Genomic DNA, 16,774 nt, shown 5'->3' with positions numbered 1-16,774 from the left:
ATGTTAGGATTGGGTCAGGTCAATTCAGGTTTGAATCTCTCAACCTATTTACAAAATAGGTTCAAGGATTTGAACCCTCCCACCTTTATGTATAGCTTTGATCAGCCCTGTAAAGACCCCTATTGAACAAAATATGCATGCATGGACCTTACATAACTACATGGCAACTAATATTGTGGTGTTAATGGGTGACCAAACTGTGGAGTCTGCTCTACAACTTGGTATAAGTATCAGGGATATCACTGTCCCAATGATGTCTGTGATTTCTGGAACAGTGTTGTCATTCTGTGCTCCCACACCACCCTATCCCTAATTTACAGTGTACCTCAGCAACTTTCTCTGTGCTTCTAGGTATGTTTCTCAAGTTACTGAAGTCCTCAATTTCACAGGGAGTATTTCTTAAAGCACCTTTGTGGGAAAACTCAAAGGTTACCATGTTTCAGCCCATTTTCTCTTACACGGAGATTGTCTGTACAGGTGCCTGGTCCCCACATGAAAATGAAGTGGTAATGTCACTGCAGTTAGATTTTGAGGAGGATAGAAATAAGCACATAATTGAGCATGAGTGGCTGTATCTGCAGTCACAGATGCTACAAAGGAGTCCATTTTCACAATCAGGTGAATCATGTGGTATCATTTTAGAGCGCTGGAGGAAGATCAAATGTTGCAGTTCTCACCCATATTGGGGGAAAGATAGCCTAGACTCTTTCTCCTTGATATACCAGCTTTCTATACATTCAAGGAATTGTTATAAGGAGAAGCATTGTTATCAGGAGAAGCCACATGGGTCCCTGACAAAAGAAGCTCCCTTATACCAAATCAGAACATTGGTCAATGTAGCTCAGTGTTGCCTGTACTGAACTGACAGTGGCTTTCCCGGATTCCTTTTGTAGCCTTACTTGGAGATGCCAGGGATTGAACCTTGGGTTCTTTGTGTGAAAAGCATGTGCTCTACCACTGATCTACAGGTCTTCCCCACCCTGCACTCTGAGGTGGTACAGTTTAATGGGAGCCGCACCATGTAATTTTGCTGTTTGTGTTGCTTGGTTCTAATGCACGATCTGTTTTCATGGCTGTGCATCCCATGCTGCTCCGGGAACATTGCAGTCTCAGATATCACATAGGAGGGATTAGAGTGTGGTCATTTGTCATGCCCATGTTACCCACTTTGCAAGTGATCCAGAGGCAGATTAAAAATGCAATAAAAATATAAATCTGGGTGTGAGTTGAGGAAGCAGATATTTCCCTTAAGACCACTCTGCATATGAATATGTTATGATATCCTGAGGGAGCCAAGATAGAAGATAAGTCTGAAGAGAGATTCCCTACAATTTTTTTCAGTCTTGCCAGTGTAAGAACTGTGATTTTCATAGCACTGTACTTCTCTAATTAGTAAGGCCTTTAGCCCCTCATAACCTCTTACCTCTGTTTCTTTCCCCTTAGGATCACTGTGCTCCCTAACCATTGACAAGGCCTTTCCTGAAGACGAGGGTCAGTACAAATGCATAGCTGAGAATATGGCAGGAAAATCAGAATGTGCTTGCAGCGTCTTGGTGGAAGGTGAGTAAACTGACCTGAGCTGGAAAATCCTACATCAAAGAACTCCCCAACCGTGCCTCAATTTATGCTATTCTGGCCCTGTTTATGCCAAGTCCTAGCTCCTTCCAATCTGATTTGTGTAACTCTAAAAAAAAGTGTGTGTATGTTTTGTTTCTTCCTCGCCTGCATTCCTTCCATGAAAATGTTGTAATTCAATCCGTAAAACAAACAGTGAACCAGCCATATGGAACTGAGCACTGTGTCCACATCGTGGTACGTCAGCTAAAGACCCTCCATGCTCGGGCTGCCAAAACTTTGCTTCTGAATTGACTCAAAAACTTCCTCAATGTTATCAGAGCTATTAATATGGTACTGCCATCAGAGTTTCTGTGTCATTCTAAAGCCACGTCTAAATAGCTGCCTTGGGGGCTTTTGAACCAAAAGGTGGGTTATACATGAATTAAATAAATAAAAGTGGATACTTCTCTTGCTCTTGTTCTGTGCTCTATTGCAGGGGTGGGCAGAAGGTAGCTTTCCAGATATTTCAGACTTCAACTCCCAGAAGCCCCTACCAGCTGGGTAGGAAGTCCAAAAGTTGCTGGGAGTTGGAAGTCCAAAACATGTAGAGATCTACTTTCTGCTCACCCCTAGGCATTACTCACACCAACCCTACCAGAATACCATACATGGTTGCTTTCCTTCTCTTATTGTTTACTTCAGAATCGTCCCCAGGTGCTGGCCAAGCAACTCACCACCCTAGAGATAGGGATAAGCAAATAAAAACCTGTTTATTACATTGGTTGATCAGAGATGGCATCTATACTCACTCCCAACATCTAGTTTCATCCCTCCTCAGGCATTCCACAGATTGGAACTGCAAGGTTGGATACTCACCATTTGCAATGCTTCTGGGGTGCCCAATAGAACATTTTTCTTGCCCACACCAGAATGTATCCTTTGCATCCTGACATTTCCAGAAAGAAATTGCCCATCAACATAGATGGCAATATGTGAGCTATATTTTTTAAAAAAGCAAATACCATTTGATATTATCTTAGTAGCTGGAATGATTTCTGAATACAGATACTGAGTTTACAAGCTTACCCTCTGGATGAATGGTTAAGAGCATAAGAACATTAGGGCCTTGCCAGATTAGACCAAAGGTCCATCTAGTCCTGCAGTTCCCAACCTTGCTATTGTATTACAAATCTCATAATTCCCAGCCAACATGGCGAATCATCAGGGATGATAGGATTTTAGCCCCAACAACATTTGGGCACCCAAGATTGGGAACCACTAATCAAGTCATCATCCTGCTTCCTATAGCAGCCAACCTGATGCCTCCAGAAAGCCGATAAGCAGGGCCTGAATGCAACAACAACTTCCCAACAACTGGTATACAGCAGTAGACTGCTTCTGAATTGCTACATCCTGTGGCAGCGAATTCTGTAAATTACTTTTGCATTTTGTGAAGAAGTGCTTCTTTTTTGTCTGCCCTTGATCTAATGCCAATCAATTTCATTGGATGCCCCTGAGCTCTAGGATTATGGGAGAGGGAGGAAATCTATCTGTTTTCTCCACACCATGCACAATTTTATAAAACCCTATAACCTTCTCCCACACCCCTCAGTTGTCTTTTTTTCTAAATTAATGGCCCCCAAAGCCTCTGTGTTCTCCATCTCCCTATAGTCCTAATGTTGAAATCTCCCACTACCAAGCGCCACCTGCTGCCATGACCTCTTCAGACCCTGTGGCTGATTTGTGAGAAACTGCTCAAGACAGAATTGATTCCCTGATGGAAAAAGCTTGGAATTGCTTCACTCATCAGCTCTGCAGTTGTCTTAGTGGCCTTCCCATCTGTTTTGTTATGGGACAGTGAGTGGTTCCATATGCTGAATTCCAAAGGCATGGATGGCATGTCAGTTCTCGATGTCTAGTTAAAAGTCAGGGGAATTAAGTACTTGTGGGCTGCCTCCACAGTTTGTTCTCCTGCAGAGTCTCCCTCCCTGTTACATAGCCCTCCAGCCATTCGCAGATAATTCCCAAGGAGGTGAAATCTTGGCAAAGGGTATTAGACAAGATCCTGGCTGTTGCAAGATGTGGTACAGGATCCTTCAAGTCCATAAAAGGCAGGCACTTCATTAGAATCATAGAATAGTAGGGTTGGAAGGGGCCTATAAGACCATTGAGTCCAACCCCCTGTTCAATGCAGGAATCTAAGTCAAAGCATCCCTGACAGATGGCTGTCCAGCTTCATCTTGAATGCCTCCAGCGTGGGAGAGCCCACTACCTCCCTAAGTAATTGGTTCCATTGTCGTATTGCTCTAACAGTCTGGAATCTGGCTTCCTGTAACTTGAGCCCATTATTCCGTGTCCTGCACTCTGGGATGATTGAGAAGAGATCCTGGCCTTCCTCTCTGTGACAACCTTTCAAGTACTTGAAGAGCACTGTCATATGTCCCCTCCTCTTCTCAAGGCTAAACATGCCCAGTTCTTTCAGTCTCTCTTCATAGGGCTTTGTTTCCCGTCCCCTAATCATCTTTCCTGCCCTCCTCTGAACCCTCTCCAGCTTGTCTGCATCCTTCTTAAAGTGTGGTGCCCAGAAATGGACACAGTACTCAGAATGAGACCTAACCAGTGCTGAGTAGAGGGGAACTAGTACTCTCCCTTTTATAGCAGCTTCCTTGTTCTAAGGTTCTGTCGGCCCAAATTTCTCCAAATATTTAATCTACTAGCTTCAGGGGTTAACAGGAGTTCATACTCTGGATAAGCAGCATTTTTATTTTGGATTCATTCTGGAAAAGTTGATACCCCACTGCTTTTGTTTTGTTTTTGTTTTCTTGTGCTCAGAAGCACTATGTATACTGAAAAGGTAGGAAAATGATGTCCCATTGTTTTACTAGACCAGGGGTGGGTAACTTGTGGTCTTCCAGATGTTTTGGCTTAGAACTCCCACAAGCCCTCACTACTGGTTGTGCCGGTTAGGGCTGATGGGAATTGTAGGTCCAAAACATCTGGAGGGACAGAAGTGGCCCAGCCCTGCATTAGACAAATGCTGATACCATGTCTAACACAATATTCAAGGTATGACTGACGATTTCAGGGTCAGGACAGGAAAGGTGTAATGGAGATGGAGATCCTGTCCCAGGTGCACAAATATATAGTCTTGCAATGAGAATCCACCAACATTTTAAAATCTTATTTTTTATATGTATATCCTGCTTTGCTTCTATGGAATCCAAGGTAGCATATGTAGGTTTTTCAGATGGACTCCTATCCAGGCACTGATGAGAGCCAGATCTGTTTAACTTCAGCTAGGTTGTTGCAATATATGCCTTCTGGGCCAGAGGCACATGCATTCCTAGTATGCCCTTCCATGGTGTGAGCACATTTCTTGTGTCTCACTATTGTTTCTGGTTAAATCAGTTTTTAAAATGATAAAAAAATGTACACACCCTGTTCACCAATTCAGTGTACAGCCATTCCTCCTTCAGACTACCTTCAACTTTCTGAAAATGCTGTTTCCAGATGTGTTTTCTATCTTTAGTATAGCAGCCTGATATCTGCTCTCGTTATATTCTAGAATTGAACCTTGATCAGTTCTTTAAACTTCAGCTTGGTGGTCTTATTTTTTCTAACCCCGTCCAGTCAAGCCCTCTCCAGTTAATCCCTATTTTTTCAAAACAGAGAATCCTCCAGTTGGGGCTTAACCAGAGTAACCTGAGTGGAACCATATTGCATCCATCTTCTAAAGTATGAAGCTTATCCATTGGTGCTTTAAAGAGTTCTGAACATAACATCGCCTGGGCAGCATGGAAAGCTATTTTTGTTCTTTCCTTCAGAATTTAGCCTGTCCAAGCAGTTCTGTGCAATAAACCTTGTTTAAACATCATACAAGCCAACAATTTTCATCTGCTTTCCAGCCCAGTCAGAATCAAAGGCAAATCAGAGGTCTCTTTCTACTGTAGTCATTGCTCTTTAGCCCTAAATGACTGCTTTGATTCTTGACTGCCCCCTCCACTTTCCTTCTGTTCTAGAGTCTTTAAAGCCAACTGAAAAGAAAAGCAAAAAGCCAAAGAGTTCACTCCCTCTTGTGCTTGGAACAGAGAGTAAGTGCTTATACTTTTACTCCTTTTTGCTGAATTTATCCAGGTGCTTAGGAAAGTACCTGACTCCACAATTGCTTGCCATTATTGTGACTAAGGCTACAGTCAGACAACAAGTCAGACAACAGCAGCGTCAATACTTTGTACGCTGGTTGGAGCATACCATGTACAGATGGTTGATGTCACCTCCCACCCCAAACCAAGTACATGTCAACTTCTGCCCCATGTGGTTCTTCCTGACCTGACGCAACACAAAAACAGCAAATTTCACAGGAGGCTGGACATCATTTCTACATTGTGTAAATATATTGTTAGGGAGAACCACATGAACAGAATCTTTACTCATACTCAGGCTATAGTCCACAGAATCTTATGCCATAATAAATGTCTTTAAGGTACCACAAGACATTTTGTTCTTTCTCATACAGTACATGTAAAAGTGTCTTAAGTGGTAAAAACCAAGGGATAGTATCCAGTACTGCTGCTGCGCTCCTGTGACTCCATTTCACTCCTGGGACCCACTGCTTGTGCAACAGGAACTAGTGCTTCCAACAGTGATCCTGGAAATGAGCAGAAATGCTCATTTCCAGAATGGGACAGGTCCACGGAGCTCCCTTCTGCAAGCTGTGTTGACCTGCTGCATTCTAGAAATGAGCATTTCACTCATTTATGATTACTGCAGAATCCTGTAGCTTCCTGTTGCGCTACTGATGGATACTGCCCAGATGTGTAAAAACTGGTTTTAACAAGGTGCACCAGGCCAAATCCTTGTGCATTTAGAATGGAATGGTTCTTCAGGAATTTATTCTGCTGTTGGCAAACACAAAAGCAGAATTTTGTTTTAGTTTAGTTCACTGTTAATGCAGGAGATGTTGTCTCCAAAATTGTCTAAGGTGTTCAGATGTACAAAATAAATTCCTTTATTTTGGCACAGGGTTTTTTTCCCCTTGCCTCCCTGCATGGTCAGATATTCACAGAAAATCTACAGATGGTGTTGGATCCAAGATGTCCTTCCTGCGAACAAAAGGGTTCCTTCCATTTATGAAATGGACTGAGATCCAGCAGAGGCTCCCACTGGAGGAAGCCAATTTTTGCCAGTTTCCCCCTGCAGCCCCCAGTGCCATCTCTTCTGTTGTTCTGGAGGACTTCCCAAACATTTGGAGCAGCTTTTGAGGGAACTCAGCAGGCTTCAGAGGGAAGGAGGAATGAGCAAAAATTATCCCTTCTTTCTTGAGCAGGAATCTCCTGGGAGTGGAGCTCCACTCACAGAAACTCTGGATCCAACCCACTGTCTTGGATATCTTTTTCTGGACCACTTCTGTTCATGCAGGGTTGTCATTCTTCCCCAGTTGTCCAATCTGATGTGCATTCTAATGATAGGCCAGCACATACGTGTTGACTCGTTCTACTAGTTTTGGATGGGAATGTGTGCCAGCATGTGAATTCCATTGACACTATATACTATGCACTGTGTGACCCATAGTGCTTGTACACAATTCTTATTTCCAACTATGATACAGCAAGATAGCTTTTGTGATGGCGTTCTCTCTTCAGAGCCTCATGTGGCGCAGAGTGGTAGGCGGCAGTATTGCATCTGAAACTCTCCCCACGACCTGAGTTCGATCCCAGCGGAAGCTGGGTCCCAGGTAGCTGGCTCAGGTCGACTCAGCCTTCCATCCTTCCGAGGTCGGTAAAATGAGTACCCAGCTTGCTGGGGGAAAGGTAGTCACGACTGGGGAAGGCAATGGCAAACCACCCCGCTATATTCTGCCATGAAAACGCCAGCGAAAGTGGCGTCCCTCTAGGAGTCAGCAATGACTCGGTGCTTGCACAGGAGGAACCTTTCCTTTCCTTTCTCTCTCTTCAGTTTGCCATTGTGTTGCAAGTCAAATTCATATGCTGCTTTTTTTCTGATCAAGAGATGAACGCTTATATGGGGTTGGGGGAGCATGCAAAAGTAATGTGTGAATTGCTGCAAAGTGTCTCTTTTGTTTCCTGAATGCACCTCAGGAAGATGCTGCATATATAAAAAAACACTCTCACAGCTATTCACACATTGTGTTTTATACTCCCTATTTAATAAGTTATTAGTTTTTCCATATAAGAAAAAGTTAATATGGGAGCTGGTCCAATTTGCTCTCTTTTAGGATAGTCATTTGGAAGTTTCATCTTAAAAGATACAGCAGCCTGCCGTCCATCTGGTCCTGCCTACTGGCTGGTATGGAGACTAGCATCAACTCTGATCATGTGTTACTCTTGCCTGGGGATTTTGTGTGATTGAAAGAAGCCTCTCTCCTTCCTTTTAAGAGTATCTGGAGAGTTAAAAACCTAAGAGCGCAATCCTATGCATGTTTAGACAGCAAAAAGTCCTACAACTCCCAGCAGGACCTATTCTGTCTAAACATGCATAGAATTGTGCCTTAAGTTGGTATAAATCAGTCAGACGTGATCTATTTAAGCTGGAATAACAAGACTAAATCAAACTCTTGAGGCAACTCAAGAATCTGTGGCTGTGTAAACAAGACTTCTGTCTTGCAACTTTTTTTTTTTTTTTTTTACAAAATCCAGTTAAGATCAAGGGAAGTGTCTTTATTCAATGTAACAGAGTCAAAATATTAATGCTACTCCTGTTTCTGAATAACAGAGAGAGGGAAATTGTGGTTAGCAACTGCACACATTTGTGTTCTTGATGCTATGATGCTGAAGTTCAAGTTCTCTTTCACATCTTGCAGTCTGTTCAGAACAAAAGCCCTTGGGGTCAATATTTCATTATTGGATCATCAAACTTGGCTGAGGATGAGCAAAAAAGCAGTCATTCTTCTGTCTCTCAAAAGGAGTGGGTGGAGGGAGAGCAGACAATCCCCTAAGCTCATCATTATATTATTATATTAGCAATAGGCAACTAAACTGATTTCACAAAAAGAGGAAATATAATGGTGGTAAATGAATGCATTGCAAATATTGGGTCAGGTAGAGTAAAACAGCCATTCAGGCTAGATGCAAGTGTACCATCTGATAAATAGTGAAATACAAACTGAGAAATCTTTGAGTTGTTATAAAGGGTGCACCAAGAACATGACAGTAATCCAATGGCTGTAGAAGGAGCCTAAACATTTCTTAGAAGGATTCCGATTATATATAGATATAGATATGGATATGGATATGGATATGGATATAGATATAGATACACACACACACACACACATATATGAGAGATAACGAAAGAATTGATTTCTCTACTAGATGTTGACCCCTCTGTCAACATTAAAAAATGCTGCAGAGATTCTATTTTTTCTGTTTACTGTCTCCTCTTCTCCACCCCAACCTATTTTCTAAAGGCGTTGTTTTACAGAACACCCAAAGCATTTTGGAAGCACACAACAAATCTGCAATCTACAATTTTTAGCGGAGGAATTATGTGTGTCAAGAGGAGTCTACACAAACTCCTTCCCATGTTCAGTGATGCATGATGGGGGAATGGAATCGTGCCTGCTGGACACACAGTTCTGATACACCCACTAGCCATGCCCCTCACAGCCATATAGTAGTGAGAAAAGGGCCATGCATGTGTACAGCTTCTACACCTGTTCAGGAACTCTAAACTAGTCAGAGTTCCAGAATGGGTGGAGCACCCTATACATCAGGTTTCCCCAATCTGGTCAGGGATGATGGGAGTTGTAGCCCAAAATAACTATAGGGACTCAAATTGGAGAAGGCATGCACAGATGTATGGATGGAGGATCTCTTCCTCTCTAATGCCCAAAGCATGGCTGTCCATGTCGTTCTTGCATCTCTAATGCTTTGGGTCCTTCTGAAGATATGCTTCTTATCCATAGAAATGAATTACATGGGCAATATCAGGTGCATACATTAAGCTTGTACCTTGATAAAGTTCTTGCTGCCATAACCCATCTATTGCCATTTTGTTTTAATCTTATGGTATTCGTTTTGACTGAAGTTAATTTGACCTTTATGAAACTAATAGGAAAAACACTTTAAGTAAATATACTTTATTTAAGTAAAATTACTAGATTGCCCAATTTTATGGGTGTTTGTATTTGAATTGAAATAAACGTTATTAAAAATTTACTCTTTAGGTTTATATGAGGTGAATAATTCATACTGAGATGGATTCAATAATGTTTATGCAATCTCCCTACTAAAAACCCTGAAGTTATGTCTTTCTGGAATTGGTATAAACAGAAAACCTCATTTTGCAGCCTGCTTTCTCCATATTTTTTCATGCAGTTCAAGTTGTTGCATGAAAGTTTCTTTTTGTCCTTGGCAAAACCCAGCTGAAGCCATTGAAGGTTTGTTCACACCTTGTGATTAGTAGTAGAACTGACCAGAATCGTCTGTTTAGTTTCATTTTCACTTTTGCTGTTGTCAGAATGTTTTTTGCTGTGCTTTCAAGTCCCCACTTCCCTTTGAAATTGCATCTATTTCTCATCCAAGTCCCAGGCCATTCGAAGAAACTGTGCAAAAGCCCTCAAGGCTCCAAAGAACTGCTGTAATCGCTGAACTTGCCTGCAGGTTTGGAAGCAAGGGAGCTATGAAATCCCTAAGCTTGTCTAAGCAATCATGAGGAAGAGCAACTGTGTTAAAGTTTAGGCAGAGTCCCGTTTGTCTGCTTACTGTAATCCCTCTTCTCCCCCATCCCTCTGCCTAACTCAGGCTAGCATGGGACTGTTACCAACAGTGGTGTTGTGGAGCCAAGGTTCACAGGGACATAGTGCCAGCACTTCTTGATTAGCAGGGACGCTGCCATCTGCTACCCCATTCCTCAGAATTCCCAGTTCCCTCTCTGCATAGCTTAAATTCTCACAGTAGATGGGGGGAAATGGATGTTCCCAGTAATATATTGTTTGCTGTTGTAATGCAACATATTTTTAAATCGCCCAGTCTTGAATGAGGAATTAAGACCCATTAGCTTTACCAAAGACCTGCTCCTGATGAAGATAAAGTGCTAGAACTGGTTTGTTGATGTAGATCAACTCAGCTGCCTAAATCTTTGGATTCCCCTTAGAAGCGTGGCCATGGGGACTGTCACGATGAGTGCCTGCACTTCAAAATTTACCACTACACCACTGGTTACCAATCACATGGGCAGTGGGAAGGTCTTACAGTGAATACATAAACAGGCTGTGTCTCAACTTTGGCCCCATTTGGTGGGAGTAGATTCCAACTCAAGGAGTGCAATGTGTTGTAACCCAAACCTTTTAACTTCCATAACTTGAACAACGGTTTGTTAACTGACTCTGCAACGCAACTTCCCCCAGCTCTGCTGTACTTTACCCTGCCTTGACTCCTCCCCTTCCTGGCCTTTTCCCTTTACCCCCAAATCAGGAACTTCTCTCACAAACAACTTCTCTCCTCCAAGAGGTTGTCTGGCCTGTGTGCTGCTGATCCTTCCCTGGGGGTCTTCAAAGAAATTCGTTTGGAGGCTCTTGCTCACTCTTGCCAGAGTGAGTAGTGTTGAGTGCCTACAGCTAGGATGAAAAGCAGCAAAGCTTTTTAGAACTTTGTGTAATTTGTTTAGTTGTTCCACAGAAGGGTGCAAATGTGACCCATTTGTGCAAGTGGCAGTGATTTGAAGCTTTTATCCTTATGAATGTGCAGGTGTGTATCATGGAGATGGTTTTTTACTTAGGTACTGTGGACTGGAAGATACCTAGATAGAAACACAGTGGTTTCACCACATCTGGTTCTCTCAGTATCCCATATTGCTATGTTTATGTTATATTGGTAGCTCTCAAAGGATCAGGCTTCACTTCTATGCTTGGGGAGATGTGTCTAGAGCCAGAAACAAGAAGGAGGGTGATGGCAGAAAGAAGCATAATAAACAGAAAAGGAACCAGTAAAGAAAAAACAAGGAAGAATGTCTCTGAAACCAAGGATACTGAAGCATTAGTTCCTATGTAAAGTTCCACCATTTTAAATCTATCTGTGAACATTGGATTTGCATTTATTTTGCCAAAGGACACCTTTTAAACTCACCTTCCATTTTATTTATTTTTATTTATTTTATTTATTTATTGCATTTATACCCCACCTTTCTCCCTCTCGCAAGGAACTCAAGGCGGCTTACATTATCCTCCTCCTCACCATTGTATCCTCACAACAACAACCCTGTGAGGTAGGTTGGGCTGAGAGTCTGTCACTGGCCCAAAGTCACCCAGTGAGCTTCCATGGCCAAGTGGGGACTAGAACCCGGATCTCCCGGCTCCCAGTCCGTCACTCTCACCACTACACTCAGTAAATAATCTTTACACGATTGAAATGATTATTTTAATTTCTAGGCTTTCCCAAATCACTTTCTTAGGGAGGTTTATGAAAGCAATGTATGAAAAACCCTCAAATATTAAGTCACAGACAAAATACTTCCCCTCTGTGCTCATTGAAAAATGCTCCCAACCGTTCCAAAGAGTTTACTGTGAAATGTTATTTCTTTTTCTTTAGGGGTGCAGAACCTCTTTCAGTCCCTAATTCCATTTCAGAGAAGCTTTTGCTATGTTCCAGTGGTGGGTGGGGCCAAAGCGGGCAGGGCCAAAATACCCCAAACACCAGCCTATTTGAGCTGAAAGGTCTTCCTGCCAGTAACACAGCCTTAGGAGAGGCATTGCAGCCTTTTGGAATGGGGGGAAAAACCGCACAAAATCCAGGAAACCACCAAACAATTGATGGTTGGGGAAAGGTGGTGGTGCCAGGGGAAGTGGGTATGGCCATCACAAGGGCCCTGGAGGGCCAGGGGATTTGGCCCCCATGACTGAGGTTTGGCACCCCTGCTCTAGGGGCCCCTACAAGGCCCTGGCCCCTCAAGGTCATTGGGGCAAGGCACTCAGTCTGTCCACTGAGTCCAGACTTCCCCAGTATTTCCCAAAACCCGCTGGCACCACCTACTGATTTTCAGAGAGCAGTAGGACTCTCTTTTATAGGCTGAGCTGTGTATTTCAAAGCCAGCATGTGGGGTGAGATGCGCTAACTTAGAATCCTCTCAGAAAACAGGTAATTAAAACAGTAAGCATATATCCAGCACAAGTAGTCATTTGATACAAAATAATAAACAATGATTCAATCTAATATGCTAACTTCCCTCTTTAAGAGCATTCTTGACCACCAGCCTTTTATCTCATCATCCACTAACTCTGTCTTCTTCCTAATTGTTCTCCTCACTTGATATTCTCCACCTGTCACTCCCGCCACCATTCCATCTCGCTGCCAATCGTTTCCTCCCCTAACTGTTATGTTATACTTCCCCTAATCATTTTCTCAGGGAGATTTACTAAAGTAACATTTGAAAACTCCTCAAATATTAAGTCACAAACACATCTCCCTTTGTGCTCATTGAAAAACACTTCAACTGTTCCAAAGACTTCACTGTGTCATATTGTTTCTCTTTTTCTCTCTGTCTTTCTTCCAACAATTGAAAGAACAGTGTTTTGTGGAATCTTGAATCCTTAAAGAAATAAATCTTCATGCCTGCTACTGCATGGAACCTGTCTGATTTTATGTCAAACAAATGTCTTGGCTAGGTTATTCTGTACTTCTGCGGAGAGTAGTTAATAAATGTCACCACTGACACTGTCCAGAACAAAATCTGTGGAAATCTCCTTTTATTATTTTCTTAGATTTGATATTCCAGTTAGTGTTGGGCCAAATATTTTGTCCCAGGACTAATTGGGATATCAACTCAAAGAAAATAACTAACTAGGATATCAGTTCTAAGAAAAGTATTTGGCCCAGCACTATGGATTAGGGCACAATCCTATGCATGTTTAGATGGAAAAATGTCCAACAATTCCCTGGGAAAATGCTGGGAGTTGTAGGACTTTTTTCCATCTAAACATGCATAGGGTTGCACTTTAATATAAAAAGGCAGAACTTCCTAGTTGGAGTGGGCTTTAGAGACAAGATGGCCGCGTTTTTGTTTTTTTAAACAAGAGAAAGTGCTTATTGAGACTGAATTCTTAGGGGAATAAAGCCACATCATGACATAGTACCATTCCCCTGGAGCATCTTGTCCCAAATGTCAAAGGGAACACTGCAAGAATGCTTTATGGGAACAATGCTACATTATGATGTAGAGCATTCCTGTGGGGCATTCCATTCCAAATTTGAAAGAAAACACTATCATGGTGTTGAGGGCACCCACGCTGCTGCTTAAAGTGTCATCAGTGTTTTGATTTTCTTGTTTAAGAAAAAGATTTTTTAAACTTTGGTCACCACATTTTTAAAGGTAAGCCAACCCCTTAGCCAAAAGTTTTTTGTTTTTTGTTTATTTCAGCTGGCCTTAACATTTGCCAATATCCCCCCCCCCACTTTCATGGGAGACAAATGGTCCCATGAAACCAGGGGTGGGGTGGGGGTATATTCAGCAAAGCTTGAATGTTAGCATTGCCCCTTCTTTCTTGAATGGAATAGAACATTGTAGCACCAGTGTAATAGGATATCAGATTAAATTTGTCCAAAACTCTTCATAATTTTCATTACCTCCACAGTAAACAAAAACCCACCCAGTTAAAGGAGGAAAGTCTACAGGAGCCATTTCATGTAAATGTCACTCCGGAAACCTTGATATAAAATAGCTCAGTTGGATGGTATGTAACCAAACCCATAAAGTGCTTTAATTTATTTTCCATTTCCCAGTTCTTGTTCAGTAAGAGAACGAACAGTTCTTCCAAGTTCCAATCATAAAAGCATCAAACTTGTACAGTGTCATATTTAGTACCCAAGATACTGCCTCTGCCTGCATCCTATTGAGCAGTGGGTTAGTAGTAGTGCATGCTCAGTCATTCTTTCTTTATGGAATTTAATGGGAGCAGCCTTCAGCTGAGTATCCTCCCTCTTTCTAGAGGCCTAGATACTGCCACATAATAACCTTGCCTTTTCCCAGCTCAACATTGGAATTTCAAGACATTTGTAGCAAGGGCTCCACCGCAGATCTTTTGTTTTTCATTTATCTTAATGTGAAGTTTTATACTGTATTGGACTTTATGGGCAGGTCCGCCCATCACTTTAAACCATGGTGGCTTATAAGCTACTCATAGTAGCTTATTCGGAAAAACAGCCCACTATGCCCATCACAAGATTGGACATATAAGCTACTGTGCTTAGCTTATTTCTCTCCCCCATTTGCTCCTCCTCCCTCTGTAGTCTTCCTGCCTGGCCAGGCAGATATCCCAGTTTCCTTTGCTGTGGAAACCATATACCACCATCCTTCATGCCACCGCTATGTCACCTTCCTCCCTGTCAGGGTTGCCTCTGAGCATACAGAGTGCCAGAGCAGTTCAGTCAACAGCTGTGCCTAGAGGTGTCACGGGAGAGGAGGAGAGTTTCCCCTCCCACCCCTTAAGTTAAGAGGGTTAAGAGAGTTTCCCACCCTTTGAACTCCTTGAAGGCTTTTCCTTTGTAGTCTGTGAGTCTGTAGCAATTTGCATCTGTATGCCTCATTAGGGTAAATGGAATTAAAGCCTTGGAAATGCAGCCTCTTGTCTGAGTGTTGATTTGGCTATTGGAGTTTTCAGCAGGGCAAAAGGGGAATCTTGACACTCCCTCCGATTGGCTGGCTTTGAGTGAGGGGCATCTTCTGCTGTCTCTTCTGGCTTCCTGCCATTCTCTATGTGGCATCAATCCTTAGCCGTCTCCCTGCACCACCACCATCCCACCCACCCCATGTCGCTCTGATTGTCATGGCCTTCCTTCCCGATCCTCCCCCTGCCACAGCTGCCCCACTGCCTGAGCTGGTTTTCCAAGCCCTTCCCTTACCTCTGGCCATGTGTACCAAAAAGGGGGTGGGGGCTCTAACTCCTTGAATGCTTTCTGGAATGGGGGAAAAATATGTATATATATGTGGGGTATCCTCATGGGGAGCCACCAGATGCACTACTGAATAACTGTGCAACTTTGATGTTTGGCAAAAAAGTGCGCGGGTGGGGGGAAAGCACAAAACAGCACCTTGGTAAGTTAAATAATCAAAATATATTTAATTGATTAAATATTGCTTTAAAATATTTTGACAAAATGTTAAAAAGTGTCCAGTGCTCCAATGCTCTTGAATCATTCCATTGTGTTAGCACTCATTGGCCAGGATATTGTGAGCAAGTTTACTACTTAGCGAGCCATTGTAGGCAATTCTGCCTAAATGCTTTTCCTTAGATCTCTGTAAGTGAAAGGTTTAAAGACTTAGTTAAAAAGAAAAAGAAGAAAAGAAAAAACAACTGAACATTTTGGGAAGGAGCATGGAGCATCTATGAGAAAGCCTGACCTTGCGTGTGGTCTTGGGTAGATTGGAAATCTATGTACAGTACATTTCAAGCTGTTTGTAAATTCCATGCTTAAGAAGAGTGCTGAGATGGGGTTGTTCTTTCAAACCCCACCCATTGGCGTACAGATCACCCCTTGTCTCCCACTCTAAGGTGTGTATGTAGGATTTGTCCTTATATGAAGATAGTTTGTTCAAGTTGCCAGTGTACAAGTGGAAATCCAATTGCCATAGTATGTGGAAAAGCGATAGGGGAAATGTTCTAGTTGTACAAGCCATTCTTCCTTGGCACCCAGTTAAGCTTATGCTAGGTATGTTACTTGAGTCTCAGCCAGGTTATTATGCTGTATAGTTTATGCCATCCGGACACAAGCTGTGGCTGAGTTAATACTGGCAAAGAGCAGAATTTTCCATGAGGGCTTTATTTACAGTTTATTTTCTGTATGGTTATCTGGGGACAGAGAGAAGGAAAAGGTGATAGGTATTGATCGCCACATATAGAAGTAGGTCACGAAAGCTTCTCTGTGCATTACGCGTGCCACACAGGAGTTTTTGCTGCTGCAGTAACACATTTTCTTTTTCCTGAAATGTTATTTTCTAGTCTAGCCTGTGAGTGCACCAATTATCTTTAAAAATCATCTCCAAATTATCCATGTTATCTTAATGATGGTCATCCTGTCCTAGAGGTCTTCCACCATCTAGAGAGCCTTCTAAAACAAGTTGTCACATTCTTGAGGCAGCAGGCATGCCTCAGACGTGGTCAACCCATCTTAATTTGATTTAATTTTTTGTCACACATCTGGTTTTTTATATATACCAGCATGCCCTAGCATTCCAGATGTTTCAGCCCCAGTCAGCATTGTCAATG

At 42.5% G+C, this 16,774-nt stretch overlaps 1 protein-coding gene across 4 annotated transcripts in view; it reads left to right on the top strand.

Moving 5' to 3' along the window:
* Positions 1–16,774, top strand: part of MYLK (myosin light chain kinase) — a 274,020-nt gene that overhangs the window by 189,105 nt on the left and 68,141 nt on the right. For 2 of the 4 annotated variants that reach the window (XM_084807373.1, XM_084807368.1), the window contains exons 17-18: positions 1,444–1,560; positions 5,577–5,648. In XM_084807373.1, the coding sequence (XP_084663499.1) occupies positions 1,444–1,560; positions 5,577–5,648 (189 nt within the window). The remainder of the gene's footprint in view (positions 1–1,443; positions 1,561–5,576; positions 5,649–16,774) is intronic. The other 2 variants (XM_084807386.1, XM_084807379.1) reach the window with 1 other exon arrangement.

The sequence above is a fragment of the Heloderma suspectum genome, chromosome 1 (assembly GCF_057233095.1).
Source record: "Heloderma suspectum isolate Gila_16-S chromosome 1, 16-S_ref, whole genome shotgun sequence".
NCBI lineage: Eukaryota > Metazoa > Chordata > Lepidosauria > Squamata > Helodermatidae > Heloderma > Heloderma suspectum.
This window is presented reverse-complemented; position numbering and strand designations above follow the sequence as displayed.